The following is a 16,307-nucleotide window of genomic DNA, read 5'->3' on the forward strand; positions in this document are numbered from 1 at the left end:
TACCTAGTATTACCTCATTCATTCATATTCTTCAACATTTTATATCCAAATCGGAAAATAAGCTTGAAATTCAGCAGTTTCTTTATGATATCTGTCAATAAGACATTCACTACATTAAAAGGTTGGTGAAATTAATATCCTATTTCATGAATTTTCCTGAAATTTATATAATGAGTTCAAAATATCTTCTTTGAACTCTTTATAAGGAGTTAAGATGTTTCTATTAAATCTAATGTCATGAAATGTTACAATAGTAGAAATTATTATCAAATAAGAGACAAAAATCAAAGAAACAATTATCAAAAGAAAAGATTTTATTCAGAATTATATTTGTGATGCAAGGATTGATGCACCATAAGCAACAACATTAGCAGGATCAATTCCGGAAACAGGCTTTACACCAATGTGTTGTTCAACGACATCAGCGATTCTTGGGAGACGAGCTGTTCCACCGCAAACGATTACATCTGTTACATCTTTCTTTGCGATTTTAGCGTCTTCGAGGGCTTTGTCGACGATTTCCATAACAGTTCCGAGTGTGTCCTCTATCATATAATCGAACTTCTCGCGGTCCATTGAGTCTTTGTAGTCAATTCCAGGAAGAATCTGAGGAACAGACATTTCGACAGTTTCGCTATCTAGTAATTTGATTTTTGCCTCGTCTATGCACTTGAAAAGCTTATCCATGGCCTCTTGGTTGTTTTTGATTGGTTGCTTATATGTAACTCTAAATTCGCGGGAAATAAACTGTGTTGCATCGCCTGTAAATGAATCACCACCAACATCATCACCGCTCCATGACTGAAGACGTGGACTGTTCTTGCGGCCTTTGCAAACTGAAACAACAGTATTTGTCTGGCTGATGTCGAATACGACGATGTTACGGACACCATCTGGAATCTTATCAGCGTAGGCTGCAATGGCAGCAAATGGCTCGTAAACTACGTCGATAACTTTGAGATTTGCGTCTTTGGCAGCTTTCTTGATAATTTCGCGCTGTACGATGCTCATGTATGGAGGAATAGTTAAAACAACTTTCTTGTCAGCTAATTCTGGATTTTGAGCAACTTTTTGGAAAATTGAGTTGAGGAGTTGAGAAACAGTGTAAACTTTCTTTTCTCCATTGATTGTGCAGCCAACAGCAGCATGTTGATCCTTGTTGTTCTCGTTGACAAGCTCAAATGGGTATGGCTGGCCTTCTTGAACACAAATTGAATAGCTAGCGCCTGTAAAGCGTTTGATATTGTTGATGGTGTTCTTTGGTTCGGCTTCTGCATGGCTCTTAGCCTCTGAACCTGCAACTAATACACCATCTGGTTTAATATAAACAAATGATGGCATTTCTTTGAGTTCACCATCAATATTAAGTAATTGTGGAGCTTCACCTTCCTTTTTAAGAGCCACACGGGTGAAGGAATTGCCAAAGTCAATACCGATACTCATCTCCTAATTTTAAGTGGCCGGGCAAATAAAATTACTTTACAATGTCAAAAATTTTAAAAAGTTGCTACCGTAATTTTTAATTCAATTTTTAGGAGACTTTGACCGTCTCTATCTTACTATACGAAGAGATTAATAAGAAAATATCTATAGCAATATGTACCTATATTGACTAGTGCGTACAGAATATATATTTTCATTGAATGAAAACAATTCTGTATCCTTGCGAAAAGGAATTTTTTAGCTCATCAAATATGGTGCAAGGATCCTTATAATAACGCTTTCCAGAATGAGAAAATGGTTTTCTTCAAAAGGAAAAACATCGTTAACAACAAAAATATCGACCAAAATTGTGTCCGTTATGTATCTTAATGAAATCATTGCATTTCATCCAAACTCAATCTGAATTATTGAGAAAGAAGTATATTATGAGTGTAGTAATACATGAATCAATAAGAAACGTGGTGTGTATTCATTGTATTTTACTACAGAAATGAAAATGAATTACTGATGATAAAATGAAAGGAATATCAAACAAGCAAATCAAATTTGATTAACTTAAGTTTCCATCGAAATCCAAACAAAAATAATTGACGATGTTATTGTGTTGAGATCCATATTTCGACGTTCTATCAATAGAAAAGATAATGATATATTTACTTTTGGAAAAGAGGATTATGTGATACCTTCTGATAATAAAGCAAAGAAAAAAAAAAGAAATGTAGGATAAATAAATTTTACAACAAATTTAATTCTTTATAATATGTGGATAAAACTCTAACTCACAAATGCTTAAGTAATAGATAGTGTTATGTCCATTTTTCTCGTATTGAGAATCCAACATTTAATTTCCTTTACAAAATCTGTTTTATAGTAATTTTAATCGGAGTACGATCCATAACTGTAAGATCCTGAGTCTGAATAGTCGGAATAACCACTTGAATTCCTATCATTTTGATCTTCTGGCTTTTTGTATGTATTTCTCTTGCGGAGTGATTTATGCTTTAATGCACGCTTAGGAGGGCCTGTCTTCTTATTTTCTGATGGACCATATTTCCATTCATTAATAATTGTTTGTCGAACTTTATCTGGAACTGGTCTATCAACTGGCTGTCTGATGTAAAATCGTGTAAGTTCTGGAGGTGGATGATCAGCAAACTTGCATTTAAATGTTCTTCCGCCAAACTGGGTTCCATTTAATTCCAAAGCTGCTTTACAATCATCTGGGTTGTTAAATTCAATAAATCCCATACCATTCATTTGTCCTGCGTGATCTTTTTCTAAATCAACTCTAAGAATTTGACCCTTACTAATAAGAAAGTCACGTACTTGTGTAGGTGATACGTCATAAGGTAAATTCATTACCAAAAGAATCCTTCCCTCATATGGAAATGGATTTGGATTCGTAAACAATTCTCCCATTGTCAAATTTATTTTCATGACAATTTTTTGATTTCACATGATATCCCATCTCAGAATTGAAGGAAATCTTATTAAAACTTCAAACAGATAGCCCTTTAAAATGAGATATGTGAGAAAAGAAATCTAAGCTAAGCTCAATAAAATCAAAATTTTTAATTATCGAAAAATAGATCTGCTATCAAAGGAACCGCTATTTAGTGTTTATGTAGACTTTAAATCTTTGTGCCACGCTGAGTTGTTCTTTTACGTTTAGATTTGGGTAAAAAAGGGGGTTGGCGTCCTAAGGCGTCCTAGTGTAAATTTCTCAAAATTGTGATATTTACATCACATTTTTGAGAGGTTTATGGGCGTCCTAAGGGAAAATTGAATAGCTAGGGCGTCCCGAATTTTCATTCTAAGATTTAAATATATTATATACTTAAGTATAATACAAGCAATATAAAAATTAAATTTTTATTATGTTAACTTATAAGAAATTTTTTTGAATTATCGTTGATTTATTGTAATCTTTCCAGGCTATACTTTTGAAATCAACTTTACCTGTCATACGCATTAATGTAGTAGATGTCCAGGTGTAGCTATTATATCCCAGCAACATTGGTATTTTATCATTGTAAGATATCAAAATGAAGCGTTTTTTCAGATATAATTTTTCGTAAATTTTTCAAAAATAAGATGGTAAAAAAGCCTCGACTTGCTCGAAAAATAACAATTTTTTTACTTGTAAAAATAACCCTTTTACAGCATGGGCAGCTATTCAATCACTATTTCTTTTTCTAAAAGTATATTTTTCAAAAAAAATTAAGATCAAATTCGACAATTTCTTGATGAAAGCAAAAATATTACACATACTTCTAGATGCATGGGATAAAATATGCAATTATTCAATCAATTCGCATGATTTGAAAAAAAAAATCTAAATTTGATAAAAATGTAGAAATTTTTTATTTTTAACTTGAGATTCGATTTTTTTGATCCAATTTGTGAATTTTTTTTGATCGGAATTTCAATTAATTTGTTGATCAAAAATGACCTCACAATGTTTGATCATAAGTGAAGTCATCTTCATGGGTATTTAGAAATTCCAAGAGAAATTGCTTATTTCTCGCAGATGTAATATCTGAGAAAATCGAATTTAAATATTCATAGAAACCCAAATCATTCTCCGGTTCGAATAATTCATCTGTTGCTTTTTCTGTTTTTTCTATGAATTTTAATAATTTGATTAATAAATCTTCATCAGGAAGAATTATTGCTGCATTTGTGATAAAATTCCATATTGAGGTAATATGGCAATAATTACATTTATAAAATGTAATTTTATCCAAAATTTTTTGGCAAATTCGCATAATAGCATTAATATTTGAAGCTGAGATTAAACCTGTGATTACTTCTGTAACTTTTGGAAAATCATCGCAATTTAATATCTCTTTATATTGAATTGAGAAATAAAAAAAATCAAATGGATTCATTTCTTCAATTTCAAGGAGATTGTAAAAATTGATAGAAGTGTTATTGCAACAAATTGTATTTGCAGCAAAAAATATCATTTGCTCGATTCCATTTTTGGAATAAATTTGCTGGAACAATGTTAAATTAAAACAGTTGCTTAATTTTTCTTCATTGTTTTCATAAAAAAGTAACAAGTTTGCAACTGAAATTTCAAAATTTTGATAATTGCCAGTTATTTCAGTAAATATATATATTTGCTTTTCTTCATCTAAAAATGGCAAATATTGATTTGCAATATTAACTAAAGTTTGGGATAAATTGTTCCAGTTTGATTTTACAATTTGTGAGCACATTATGTAATATGTAAATTTATCCGCTTTGTAGGAATTTAAAATTGTTTGTTGTTCTGTTTCAGTTAAATTACTGAATTTTTCAAGATTAATATTGTGATAAAAAATAGAATCCTTGAAACATTCTGATATTTTTCAATGTTTAAAACGGATGCTAAAAAATGTAAAAGAACTTCATCAGTCACTGTGATTTTTTTGAAAAATTTATCCCAATTCAAGCATCCAATTGATCTTTCTGTCATTGTACTTATGCATTGATAAAGTTGATTTAATGAATCCGAAGAATAATCATTATGCTTGACTAGTTGAGTTAGTTGATACAGACTGTCGTCAGCCATTTTAAAAAAATGAATAAAATTGTATAGTAAATTATATTTGTGAAATTTGTGACGCTACATTCAATCTAAGACCAATATCTCAAAGAATTCCTCATTTAAGTATTACTTTTCATTGTTTTTTAAAAAATATCTTTGCTTATTTGTTCACTTTTTTGACATTTATTATATGCTTTTTATCATATTTCCGATGATATGAATATATATTCTATATAAGAATGACGCTACATTCAATCTAAGACCAATATCTCAAAGAATTACTCATTTAAGTATTACTTTTCATTGTTTTTTAAAAAATATCTTTGCTTATTTGTTCACTTTTTTGACATTTATTATATGCTTTTTATCATATTTCCGATGATATGAATATATATTCTATATAAGAATGACGCTACATTCAATCTAAGACCAATATCTCAAAGAATTACTCATTTAAGTATTACTTTTCATTGTTTTTTAAAAAATATCTTTGCTTATTTGTTCACTTTTTTGACATTTATTATATGCTTTTTATCATATTTCCGATGATATGAATATATATTCTATATAAGAATGACGCTACATTCAATCTAAGACCAATATCTCAAAGAATTACTCATTTAAGTATTACTTTTCATTTTTGATTCAATTTTCGAACGGTTTTCGTAAATTTTGCATCATTTCATTTTTTAATGGGAAAATCATCTATATTTAATCAAAAAAAGAGCAAACTTTACAGACGAAAATAAAATATTTATCAGGGAACAATCTGATAAATACCAAAAATCAACATCGAGAGATGAAAAAACGAATATAATCAAACAAGTTCTTCAATATTTTAATATTAAATACCACGAAAATGAATCTAAAGCTGTCAGAAGATACTTTAGTTATATTGCAGTTAAAAATATTCCCGCAGTTACTGGAAAATATCCTGATACAATTGTTCGCAAAGATATGCTTTATTCGCATGATCATACAAATATTAATTCAAATAATATTGAACGTTACTACCGTTGCATCGATCATTCTTGTCAAGCACGTTATTTAGTTTAAAATTGAGAACAGTTCAGTTTCCGAAGATTTACAAAAGGAACATATACCCGAATGCAGACAATTTAAAAAGTTACAAAATGAAAAAAATGATCTTCATAAATCAATGACTCTGACAGAAATATACAATAAGGCAATGGCAAAATTTTCTGAAGACAACGGCACTTTTCAGCAGATTAAAAAATTTATGACAGAACTTGCTGTTGGTACTGATGAAAACCCATTAATTAAAGATTCATTGGTCAGGGAAGTTTATAATAAGTCAAGAAAATTTTCTGTTGGAGAAAAAATTACAGACGATGAAATTGCTAATTTTTGTTTAATAAATGGCGAGCAGTTTTTCATTGGCCATGATTTTCAAGCAAATTGTGAGACGATGTTTTTTGGTTTTGAGAAGGCAATTCAATTTGCAAAAGAAGCCACAGATTTATTTTGCGATGGAACTTTTAAAATTACACCAAAACATTTTCAAAAAGGACAGATGCTAACAATTATGATTTGTGAACCTTCAACAAATCAATATCTACCACTTTTATTTATATTCATGAAAAACCGCACATTTGAATCTTATAAGAAGGCATTTGAATATATTTTTACTGTCAAGGGTATTCAATTTCAAAGCTAATTCAAATTCATTGTGATTTTGAAAAGGGAATGATAGAGGCACTTCAACAAATTTTCCCTAAAGTCCGTATAATTGGATGCCTATTTCATTTCAAACAAGCTTTGCACAGGAAACTTGTAGCACTTTATACAAAAAATTTCAATACTTTACAAAATTCTTTATTTAAGCTATATTCTATTACTCCATTCATGTCTCATGAAGAATTTGTACTTACAATGCATATAATTAATCAAAATAAAGTTGATTCGATCAAAGATTATATTGATTATTTCAACAAAGTTTGGTTGCCGCACTACAATTTAATATCTCAATATAATAATGCAGTTAGTATACATATCATGTGTACGGAGGCACTGCGTTCCACCGTACCCGTTATATGTGAATTTGACACTTTACAAAACCGTTAACATATATTTTACAACACAAACGACAACACTAACTTAACCTTAAATATTTACAAAACCACCAACCACTTCACCTCACTAACGTTTTCACAAATGACTTCACTACTGTAAAAAATAAACGTTCTCACTTACAAAAGTATTGCAACTCTTCCCATTGCTGTGCTTCACACAATAGTTCATATTCTTCAGTATCGCTGCTGTCGCTCCAATCGTCAGAGTCAAAATCACTGTCAAAATAAATGTTAGTAAGTTTTGACAAAGCTAATGAAACACGTTTACCGTTTGTATCGTATGCTTGTATAAACTTTCCATTCTTCATTCCTTCATAAACGCTCAAACTAACTTTACCCTTTCTCCCTCGTATCTGATAGAATGTATTTTCACGAGGAACGAAGAACAAATTCTTGAACTCATGACCGTTGTAGTTTGTTATCTCAATAGTTTTCGTCATTTACATCCAAATAAAATAAAAAATAAAATAAAAAAAATAAACTTAAAAATTAATGATATCACCACCCTCACACGTATGAAAACATAGCACAAAAATAAATTTAGGTGAAGCGGTGAGATCTCACCTCTTTTTTCACCTGTTTTTTCACCCTGTTGAATTCATTGCTTTATAACTCTCTTCCTTGGTTTCTTTTTAGTTGCTTTCTTCACGTCTGTCTCCAACTTGACTGTCTTTCTTCTTCGGCCGTAATGATACCAGTTACTTCCACCAGTCAATGGGTTAAATGGTCTTTCGTAAGGGTTTCCATACATTCCATAGGGACCATACGGAAGAACTACTGGTGGAGGAAGAGTTCCATCGACTCTATTTAAATGCATTGTTTCACCTTTCATCTGGTCATTAAAGTCTTTTGCGTGTTTTGCAAACTCATCGTCCTTTCCTAAAGCATTTTCTGACTCAGTCGCAACCAAATTGGATGCTTTATTTATGAGCCCTATTTTATTTAATCTTAACTTCTTTGCAACCCAGCCTCCAATCTTCCCTTTATTTGCATCTAATGTCTTCGAAACCCTTCCTCCACTCATTTTATTTACTGCGTCATAAGCTCCAAGTGCTTTTGCTCCAAATGCTAATGCTTTTGTTCCCATTGCGCCTAAAGCTGCCCAAGCTACCATTTACACCATATTAAAATCATCTCTCTTCAATATTATCTCATAAAAGTTCTCGTTACTGGAGAAAGTCAATGAAACATAAGCGTTCTCACGGGCTTCGTCCTCACCGCTTTGCGGTCTATCTAACTTATTTCTTATATCATCTATTCGCTTCAAAATGTCTGAACAATTGCTAACATCTTCTACAACAGTTATTTCATCATGAATGACCTTCAAGAACAAGCTCATTTAATATGCAATTAAAATCATCTCAATAATGAGTCCATCCTTTCCATCTTTAGGTAGCACAACATCTTTCATTGAAGAAGGTTCGACAAGTCTTATGTTAAACTTACTGACAAAGTTTGTTATACTATAATGCTTCGGTGGCGAATACATGTAGTTTGAAAGACATAATATAGATTCTTCAGCAAATTCACTTATACTGGATTTTATAAACAATGTTCTCACGAGACCAAATACCCCAATTGACAATCTTGTAAGCAATCCTGCTGAGCCTTCAACTGTAAACGTCGATGGTAACATTCCACGAAGGTCATCTATTGACATCTTTGAGTCACTGAATTTAAATATTTTCTTAAAGCAATCGTCATTATCTAACCATGCAATAGCTTTGAAGTTTTCATTCGAATATACATCTGCTTCATTAAATGTAAAACCTGACTTCTTTGCAGAGATGACTTTAAAATCTATTGAGTTTGTTTCAAAATTATATACTATGGTAACTTCTGAAGGTAATGATCCTTCCACAGTCAGTTGTTCTCTCACTACCCATTTGAAGCTTTGTGTTAAAAAACTTTCATGTCATCTCCTGTGTCTAGGTTCACATACACAGCAACAGGAAAACTATCTTGCTTCTTTGTTTCATCATTATATCTCAAAACATTAAAGTTCTTCAATAATATTGTTCTTCCTGCTGGAATACTTCGAACCTGTCTGATTTCAATAGCTTTCTCACCTCCTACATACTCTACCCAGTGCATTGGATATTCATAAGTATACTGACTTTCTTGAATTTTGGTTGGTTTCATCATAACGTGTTCATAGTATATCTTTATACTCTTGTCAGTTAGACTCGGTGCTATGTTCTGAATATTTCTGACTTGCATTTTTAATGGAGATAAAATGAAGCATTTAATACATGACGTAGATGAAGACATGAATGAAACTACAGACAAACTTAACTCTTCTCTTATTCTTCCTTTCAGTAAAGATTATGAGTTCTGTTCAAATGGTGTGTATTTCTATTGTGGAAAGATGGGTTCAGGTAAGACATTTAATTTAATTCGTCATATACTCATAACAGAGCGTTTAGGAAACGACTCTTACTATGACCAAATCATTATATCAGCAACTTCAGACTCTATGGATTCAACAGCGAAAACATTTATGTCAAAAGTTCAAGCCTCTGTCGTTAAAGTTCCAGACAGTGAACTCATTGAATTTCTTCAACGTTACATTCGACGTAAGAGGAAATATTATGCCATCGTTGAATTTATACAGTCAGGAATGCAAAAGACTTCTGAGGAGATGGAAAGAATTATTGACAAACACCACTTACGTCAGTACTCAGGAGTTTACGATATGAAACGACTTACAAACTACATTCTGTCAAACTTTCAAAATACCCCTTCAAAAAATATCCTTCAAATACTTTGTTAGTTTGCGACGACTTCGCGGAAAAGGTTTAGTGTCAAAACCTGACTCACCATTAGCTAATATCATTACTAAAGTCAGACATTACCATTTAACTGTAGCAATACTTATGCAAACATGGAGGTTTTTAGCTTTAAACATAAAACGTCTCATAACTGACTTCGTTATCTTTCAAGGTTTCTCACGTTATGATATTGAACTCATTTGGAAACAGTCAGGTATAACATTACCTTTTGAAGAAATTTGGGAAGCATATAAGTCTCTCATCTCTCCTCGTTATACCTTGAGATTCATATCATGACTAATACCATTAAAGTCAAAAATATTCATGGGAACGACCAACATTGTTTTAAAGTTTAACCTTCAATTGACTGATGGTAAACAAATTCCATGCATCTCTGTCGCCATTTCTGTTAATATTTTTGCTGTCATTCATAATCATCCACTTCCCCATCCGTTAGCTTTTGAGGATATGTGTTAGAATAGCTGTTCTTAAATGAAGGCTTCTCTCCCTTGAGAGCATAAACTCTATAACTTTCTGCATACTTTATGTTTGAACCTCCTGAGCCATCATTGACATAAATTTTTATAGGCTTCCACCCTTTGTTCATGTTCCTGCTTCTTCCTTAGTCTTTGTTCAGTAGTTCTACATCTTTATACACAGCTCCTGTCTCAGTGAATTCAACAATATTTTCATTCGTTAGCTTTACATTCAAACCCTTGTCGAGTGTATTGTTCATTTCTACATATAAAAGGTTTTTATTCTATAAAATGAAGAAGAAGTCCATCTTAGCTGGTGCCGTTAATGTTCCCAATGAACCAACATCAAATGTTGACTCACGAACGACAAACAATATTGTCATAAAGAACTATAGTTCAGAGTGTTTGAAAGAAAAAGAACCAGAACTGAAATCCGTGAATTTAAACTCAGCTTCAAACGCTAACGCTACATCAGATGTTAAGTTAGAGTATCCACCACTGGACCAAATTCTTTCAAGAGAAGCCAACGACAATCCTTACATAAATGTTCAAACAAATCCTTCAGATAACGTAGACCATTACCTTCTTCAGTTATACCAAACAATTTTACTCAAAGACGATAAGAAGCTTTTGACAAATCTTATAAGCAAGAACCAAATAATTCTAACAAAGGAGGACCTTGAAAATGTTATCTCACGAATAACAGGAAAGCAATGTGTCATTGACTATCTCGACCCTGAAATCGAATGCTGTGGTCAAACTCCACTATTCATGAAAATAGGTAACATCCGCATCATTGAAACACCAGGAACTACAGGAGTTGAGTTTAAGTATAAATATTCGAACGAGTATACAAAACTTTCAACAGAATATAAACTTTGCTTGAAATATGTTTTAGTAAATTAAAGCAATTTGTAATATCTGTCCAAAACTTCTTCAACAGTATCGAACTCATCTTCATAATGCAAACCTAATCTTATTGACTTGGTGCAGTTTTCACTAACACAACATAGCGCTTTGCGCTCGGCGCCTTTGACGCCTTTTTCTGTTCTCTTGACTGACATAACTAACTCATTTGTTTCATCAAACAGCAATAACCAAAGTTCATGACCTAATACATAACATTCATACTTTATATTTTTAGCTCTGAGTTCTCTTGTAAGCTGTTGCATTTAATATTTTCTAAAAAGTCAACTTCAACAGTCATTCGCACTGGTGCCTTCAGTTCTACAGGCTCGCCTTGAAAGTCAACAAGTCTGAATTGCATGTCTTTCAAATTATGAGGACTAATGCGAATCCATTTACCTAAATGAGTTGCTATGACAGGAACGTTTGGAATGAACATTGAATTGACTGCATAACAGAAGGATTTATATTCTACTGAACCTTTACTATTAACTCCTGAAATGCCTGTGACATTAGCTATTTTAGACTCAATGTACAAACAATTACCATAACATACGTATGGAACAGATTTCATCTCAATCGTTTTGTCAACACTTTTCAAAGGAAATGTCATATGGTATGCTCCTAAAAGCAATTGAACTCTATGACTCATTCGTGTTATCATAAACTCCTTTGCATAACTGAACTTCAAAACTCCTGCAATAAGTTTAACATTCATTAAGTTTTCTTCGTTATCCTTGTTTATTGTAGTATTTATGAGAGCATTTAACACTCCAGCTAATGTTTCCATCTTATATTCTACATTATTGTGAAATCTTATTTCGTGCTTCTTTCCATCTATTTCAAACTCCATGAAATCTGTTTCATCTGTTATGACAAAAGTTGCGATAGTATTGAAGTCAACAACTCTGAAAGCAAGTGCTTCATTCTGAAGACCTAAGTTTGTTTGTAGCTTTACTGTCCCGTATTCGTTTGGGTCTGTACTTTGCAAATAGAACAACATTTTATTCTCATTAAAATATGACTATTGCTGCATATGCGTATGAAACAAATGAAGCAAGAAGAGCACATGAACTAGTAAACGAAAACTCAACTTTAACCATTGAAGGCAATGATTTAGTCATTGACGATGGAAAAACTAAAAAAGTCATTGATTTCGATACTTTTAACACTTATGACCCATTCATTACAACAAGCAAAGTTCCTATTATAAATGATGGAACGGTGCAATATATAAATTCTACAGTAGATGCCTCATTAGTGAAAGTATTAAATGTTCTCATTGAATTGTTAAAGAGCTTTCGATTTGACGACAACATTAAATGCCTAAAGAATTTAGTCATGAATGAGAAACAAATTCTCGGCGTTGCTGGTAGCAGTAATGATGTACACCTTATGACATTAGAATATTATAACGAACATAAAGATGAACTGAAAGGAGAGAAGGGTGACACCGGACCTCAAGGACCACAAGGAATACAAGGAATACAAGGAATACAAGGAATACAAGGACCTCAAGGCGAAAACGGTTTGGATGGAAAGGATGGAAAGGATGGAAAAACTGCTAAATCATGGATATGGGACCTTATAAATACTGGTTTAACAGCTGCTTCATATGGAGTTCTTCAATACCAAATCGGAAAGATATGGGGTACTTGGTGAAGAAGTTTTAAATGACGTTAAAAATGCTTTGAACTTCATTTCAAATGGTTCGGATACTATTAAAACTTTATCTGGTTGGATGCAAGAAACAAGGAGTCAAATAGATACTGTAAGACGTATAGCAAACAATGCACGTACGGGATTGGATACTTTACGACAAGCACAAAATACACTAAAGGAAGCAAATGATATTCTTGGCTCAGTATCAGACATGCATGAAGATTGGCTTAAAGGTATTGACAAATCTTTAAAAAATCACAGTCAGTCTATTGCTGACTACAAGAAAAGTATAGTTTTTACATAGTGCTATGGACGTACATGATGGAAGCATAAGGAACTTACTTAATGCTAACAATAACTTACCAGGAACTATTAAAGCATTTATAAAGTCCTTTGTAAAACCTGGTGCTCTAACATTTAGGTCTTTGAGAGCAAGAGCATTGAAGTCAAGAGATGCAGAAACTCCAACAGAACTACAGAAGGAACTGAAACAACAGAAACTCCAGAAGAACCACCAAAACCAACAGCTAATGAAATATTGTTCGAATATTTTCCAAGGTACTCTGTTCTCATTGCATACATTCAAGAAATACTTAAGAAAGCAGACTTGACTTTAGGAGATGATGAAAGTTCTGTATATCTTTCGTTCCAGTTTCAAATAGCAGAACTTTTGAGACAGATATGTTTAATGTATGACAACATCTCTGATTTCACAAGATATGATGACGACCATGACCCCGAACACGGTGAAGAAGAAGTTTTACAAACATCCATTAAGACAGGAAAGGTTTTAACACAAAGTCTCATTATTGACACTAAAGATGGCGAAGTGGATGTTCTTCAAGAGCTGAAGAAAAATACTTCTTCGGGAGGTGGTGGTAGGCATGAACTTGAAATAAATGAGATAGAAGAGAAATTAGCCGAAAAAGCAGATAAAGAACATAAACACAATATCTCCGATATAAATGAACTTCAAGCTACATTAAATAGTAAAGCGGACAAAAATGAACTTGACGCAATGAACAAAGTTTTGAAATCTCATAAACACAACATCTCCGATATAAATGAACTTCAAGCTACATTAAATAGTAAAGCGGACAAGAACCATGTTCATTATATAACTTCAGACGAACAGATTATAACGGACTACCATGGATATTTAACACGAAGTGATGAAGCGAAGACAAAAAATGTTAATGAAAGAAGATATAAATACATTCGTGCTAAAGGTTATGACATAAGCTGTACTGTACAGTATGATGTAGCTAAAGCACCAGAAGCATTTGGTTATACCGGTGAAATTTATGCCTCTACTTTCAATGTTAACGGTGTATTAGTTGAACCAAGATTTACTTTGAGAGTTAAGGCAAAAATAACGTTTGAAGATGCTATTAAAAGTAAAGCTGACAAAGTTGAACTCGAAGCAATGAACAAAGTTTTGAAATCTCATAAACACAACATCTCCGATATAAATGAACTTCAAGCTACATTAGACAGTAAAGCTGACAAGAACCATACACATAAATCCTTCACTACTGTTAGAGCTGATGACATAATATTGAACTTTGACCTTGGTTCAAGTGCACCATTAGAAAATCCAAGTACAAGCGTAAAAGATACTCTTAACAGTTTAGATAAGAGTTGCAGGAACATTGAAAGTCATGCCAGAAACTTTGAAGCACATGAACTACCAACAATGTTAGATAAGAAAGCAGATAAAACTTATGTGGATGCAGAACTAACAAAGAAATTTTCGAAACCAGATACAATGACATTTACAACAGAAATTATAAATGGTGAACCAGCAACTCCATTTGAATTTGTTAGAGGTCTTCAACCAGATACTTTTGAATTTTTCTTGGATAATTCTATTGAACTAACATTACATTATAAAAGTGGAACAAATGCAACATTTCATCCGGGAGATACATTCCAAATGGTATTTAATGACATAAGTTCTTTAGAATATGTTTATAGAGTTATGAGCATATATGATTTAATATATCCTATAGGAGCTGTTTATACGTCTATGAATCCAATAAATCCAAACACTTTATTTGGTGGTAGATGGTATGAAATAGTTGACAGTTTTCCATTCTACACTAATACGCAGTCAATGAAGATGGGAGGTTCAAAGAAAATAGGTATTGAAAACCTTCCTTCACATATGCATAGGTTCAGTGGAAGAACATCTGTGGAAGGAAACCATTCACATTCAATAACAAAAAGAGGTTATACAAATCTTGCAGCGGGTTCGGATAGACAGGGAATGCATAGATATGATATTTCAACTGACCCAGTAGATTCAAGCACAGGTATTTTCTGTGGAACTGCAGGAAATCATACACATGTTGTAGCTGGTATTACAGACCCAGCAGGTAATGGAAAAGATTATATGCCTCCTTATATAACAATGCACGCTTGGATACGAGTTGGTTAAAATCTTTAACTTTACATAAATGAGCTTGAAAGAAGTATTCGAACAACATCCATGGAGGTCATTTAAGAAGTTCAATGAAGCTGCAAAGAGTTGGGGATTTACTAACAGAGCTGAAGTGAAAAGGTTCTTTGACAAAAATGTTGTACATCAAACAAAAATAAACCCTTACGACTACTTTTTACCAATTTACTCCAACACTCCTGACGCATACCAATTTGACACTCTCATTCAAAGCAGAAAAGGAGGACATAAACCATTCCTCATCTTCATAAATGTTAACACTCGTAAAGCATATGCATATCCAATGAAAAATAAAGGAACTCGTGAAGTGTTAAGAGTTTTACAAAAGTTTGTATCAGAACATAACCCAAGTACTTTAACATCAGACCAAGACAGTGCATACCTCAGCAATGAAATCACAGAATTTCTCATTAAGCATAACATAACTCACTACACTACTGAAGACCATAACCATAACATACTCGGCATCATAAACCGCTTCATAAGGACTCTCAGAGATTTAAACCAAGAGCGAGACTTTACCGAAGAAACAATGAAACATTTTCTCGAAGTATATAATTCCTCAACACATTCTACAACAGGACATACACCAAATTCAATGACACAACAACAAGAAGAAAAGTATATACAAAAGAAACGAAGCCAAACACAAAATATCAGAAATTCAACACAATTTACCCTCATTCCTGGTACAAAAGTTCGTGTAGTTCTTGACGACAAACCGTTGACAAAGAAACGTTTAAGGTTAAGTCGAAATTATTATATCGTAGACTCTACGCAAGGTAATGGATATCTTATAAAAGCTGCCGACGACTCTATTGCGTTTTATCCTCGACATAAATTAGTCGAAAGTAGTAATGGCAAACTTGCTGAAACCATTGACGAAGCAAAGCGAGGAGTGGTTATTGAAATACTTGGCTATAACACAAACGATGACACTTATAAAGTAAGATATGAAGG

The 16,307-nt window shown here is 32.7% G+C and overlaps 9 protein-coding genes across 9 annotated transcripts, besides 2 other annotated features; 4 read left to right on the plus strand and 5 right to left on the minus strand.

Moving 5' to 3' along the window:
* Positions 1-278: 278 nt before the first annotated feature.
* Positions 279-1,462, minus strand: TVAGG3_0552910 (ATP binding; the record flags this gene model as incomplete). The annotated part of the gene is made up of 1 exon (XM_001329699.1): positions 325-1,443. The coding sequence occupies one exon, from the start codon at positions 1,441-1,443 to the stop codon at positions 325-327; it is 1,119 nt and encodes a 372-aa protein (XP_001329734.1).
* Positions 1,463-1,783: 321 nt separating this feature from the next.
* TVAGG3_0552920 (RNA-binding domain, RBD family-containing protein) lies at positions 1,784-2,874 on the minus strand (the record flags this gene model as incomplete). The annotated part of the gene is made up of 1 exon (XM_001329700.1): positions 2,320-2,802. One exon carries the CDS (start codon positions 2,800-2,802, stop codon positions 2,320-2,322), a length of 483 nt encoding a protein of 160 aa, XP_001329735.1.
* Positions 2,875-3,120: 246 nt separating this feature from the next.
* Positions 3,121-6,979: a mobile genetic element.
* Positions 6,979-16,307: part of a mobile genetic element that runs on past the window's edge.
* TVAGG3_0552950 (uncharacterized protein) lies at positions 7,185-7,511 on the minus strand (the record flags this gene model as incomplete). The annotated part of the gene is made up of 1 exon (XM_001290981.1): positions 7,185-7,511. The coding sequence occupies one exon, from the start codon at positions 7,509-7,511 to the stop codon at positions 7,185-7,187; it is 327 nt and encodes a 108-aa protein (XP_001290982.1).
* TVAGG3_0552960 (protein of unknown function, DUF4107 family) lies at positions 7,670-8,185 on the minus strand (the record flags this gene model as incomplete). Its single annotated transcript, XM_051238205.1, has 1 exon — positions 7,670-8,185. The coding sequence occupies one exon, from the start codon at positions 8,183-8,185 to the stop codon at positions 7,670-7,672; it is 516 nt and encodes a 171-aa protein (XP_051096029.1).
* Positions 10,802-11,224, plus strand: TVAGG3_0552970 (uncharacterized protein; the record flags this gene model as incomplete). Its single annotated transcript, XM_051238206.1, has 1 exon — positions 10,802-11,224. A coding segment is annotated over one exon (423 nt), but the record flags the coding sequence as incomplete, so codon positions are not given.
* On the minus strand, positions 11,451-12,227 carry TVAGG3_0552980 (uncharacterized protein; the record flags this gene model as incomplete). Its single annotated transcript, XM_051238207.1, has 1 exon — positions 11,451-12,227. The coding sequence occupies one exon, from the start codon at positions 12,225-12,227 to the stop codon at positions 11,451-11,453; it is 777 nt and encodes a 258-aa protein (XP_051096031.1).
* On the plus strand, positions 12,245-12,876 carry TVAGG3_0552990 (organellar and viral DNA polymerase type B; the record flags this gene model as incomplete). The annotated part of the gene is made up of 1 exon (XM_051238208.1): positions 12,245-12,876. A coding segment is annotated over one exon (632 nt), but the record flags the coding sequence as incomplete, so codon positions are not given.
* Positions 15,009-15,326, plus strand: TVAGG3_0553000 (ATP binding; the record flags this gene model as incomplete). Its single annotated transcript, XM_051238209.1, has 1 exon — positions 15,009-15,326. The coding sequence occupies one exon, from the start codon at positions 15,009-15,011 to the stop codon at positions 15,324-15,326; it is 318 nt and encodes a 105-aa protein (XP_051096033.1).
* Positions 15,346-16,070, plus strand: TVAGG3_0553010 (integrase core domain containing protein family; the record flags this gene model as incomplete). The annotated part of the gene is made up of 1 exon (XM_051238210.1): positions 15,346-16,070. A coding segment is annotated over one exon (725 nt), but the record flags the coding sequence as incomplete, so codon positions are not given.

This window comes from Trichomonas vaginalis, chromosome II, assembly GCF_026262505.1.
Source record: "Trichomonas vaginalis G3 chromosome II, whole genome shotgun sequence".
Classification (NCBI taxonomy): domain Eukaryota; phylum Parabasalia; order Trichomonadida; family Trichomonadidae; genus Trichomonas; species Trichomonas vaginalis.